At 50.5% G+C, this 457-nt stretch overlaps 1 protein-coding gene across 1 annotated transcript in view; it reads left to right on the top strand.

Moving 5' to 3' along the window:
• Positions 1-288: 288 nt before the first annotated feature.
• FNIP2 (folliculin interacting protein 2) overlaps positions 289-457 on the top strand; it is a 101587-nt gene continuing 101418 nt past the window's right edge. Inside the window, exon 1 of the mRNA XM_014535007.1 lies at positions 289-425. Within this exon, the coding sequence (XP_014390493.1) occupies positions 304-425 (122 nt within the window). The 5' untranslated portion in view covers positions 289-303. The remainder of the gene's footprint in view (positions 426-457) is intronic.

Below are 457 nucleotides of genomic sequence, written 5' to 3'. Positions count from 1 at the left end.
GTTTTATTATATATTTAAGCTAGATTTGTATGGATCAAAAAATCACTCTGTGTAGGAGTTTGTCCCTTAGCTACAGTGCTGGGCTGGGCACAGTCAAGAGGAGAGGGCAGAGCAGGCATCCCGTGGGGTGGCTGCTGTGCTTGGCTCCTGCACAGCAACTGTTTACCAGAGAGCGGGGCAGGGTTCATGGCAAGGTGTCCAACAAGAGCCTTAGTCACCCACAGTGCATGTGACTGGGGCCTTGTCCTCACAGAAGAGTGAATGAGTGAGAATCTAAACATTGTAGGTGGCCCAGGGTTTGAGATGTCAGAGAAAGAATTTGACTTAATTTATCAGTCAGTGATATCCAGCTGCCTCCTCTTTAACCTCTTCCCAAATCAGCCCTCAGAATGGCAGGCGCAGATGTGCACCTCCCGGCATAGCAGGTGAGGGTGAGTGGTGTGGTTGTCATGGGGGG

This window comes from Myotis brandtii, unplaced genomic scaffold (genome assembly GCF_000412655.1).
Source record: "Myotis brandtii unplaced genomic scaffold, ASM41265v1 scaffold136, whole genome shotgun sequence".
In the NCBI taxonomy this organism is placed as follows: Eukaryota; Metazoa; Chordata; class Mammalia; order Chiroptera; family Vespertilionidae; genus Myotis; species Myotis brandtii.
The sequence above is the reverse complement of the archived record's forward strand: the minus strand, read 5'-3'. Positions and strand labels throughout refer to the sequence as shown.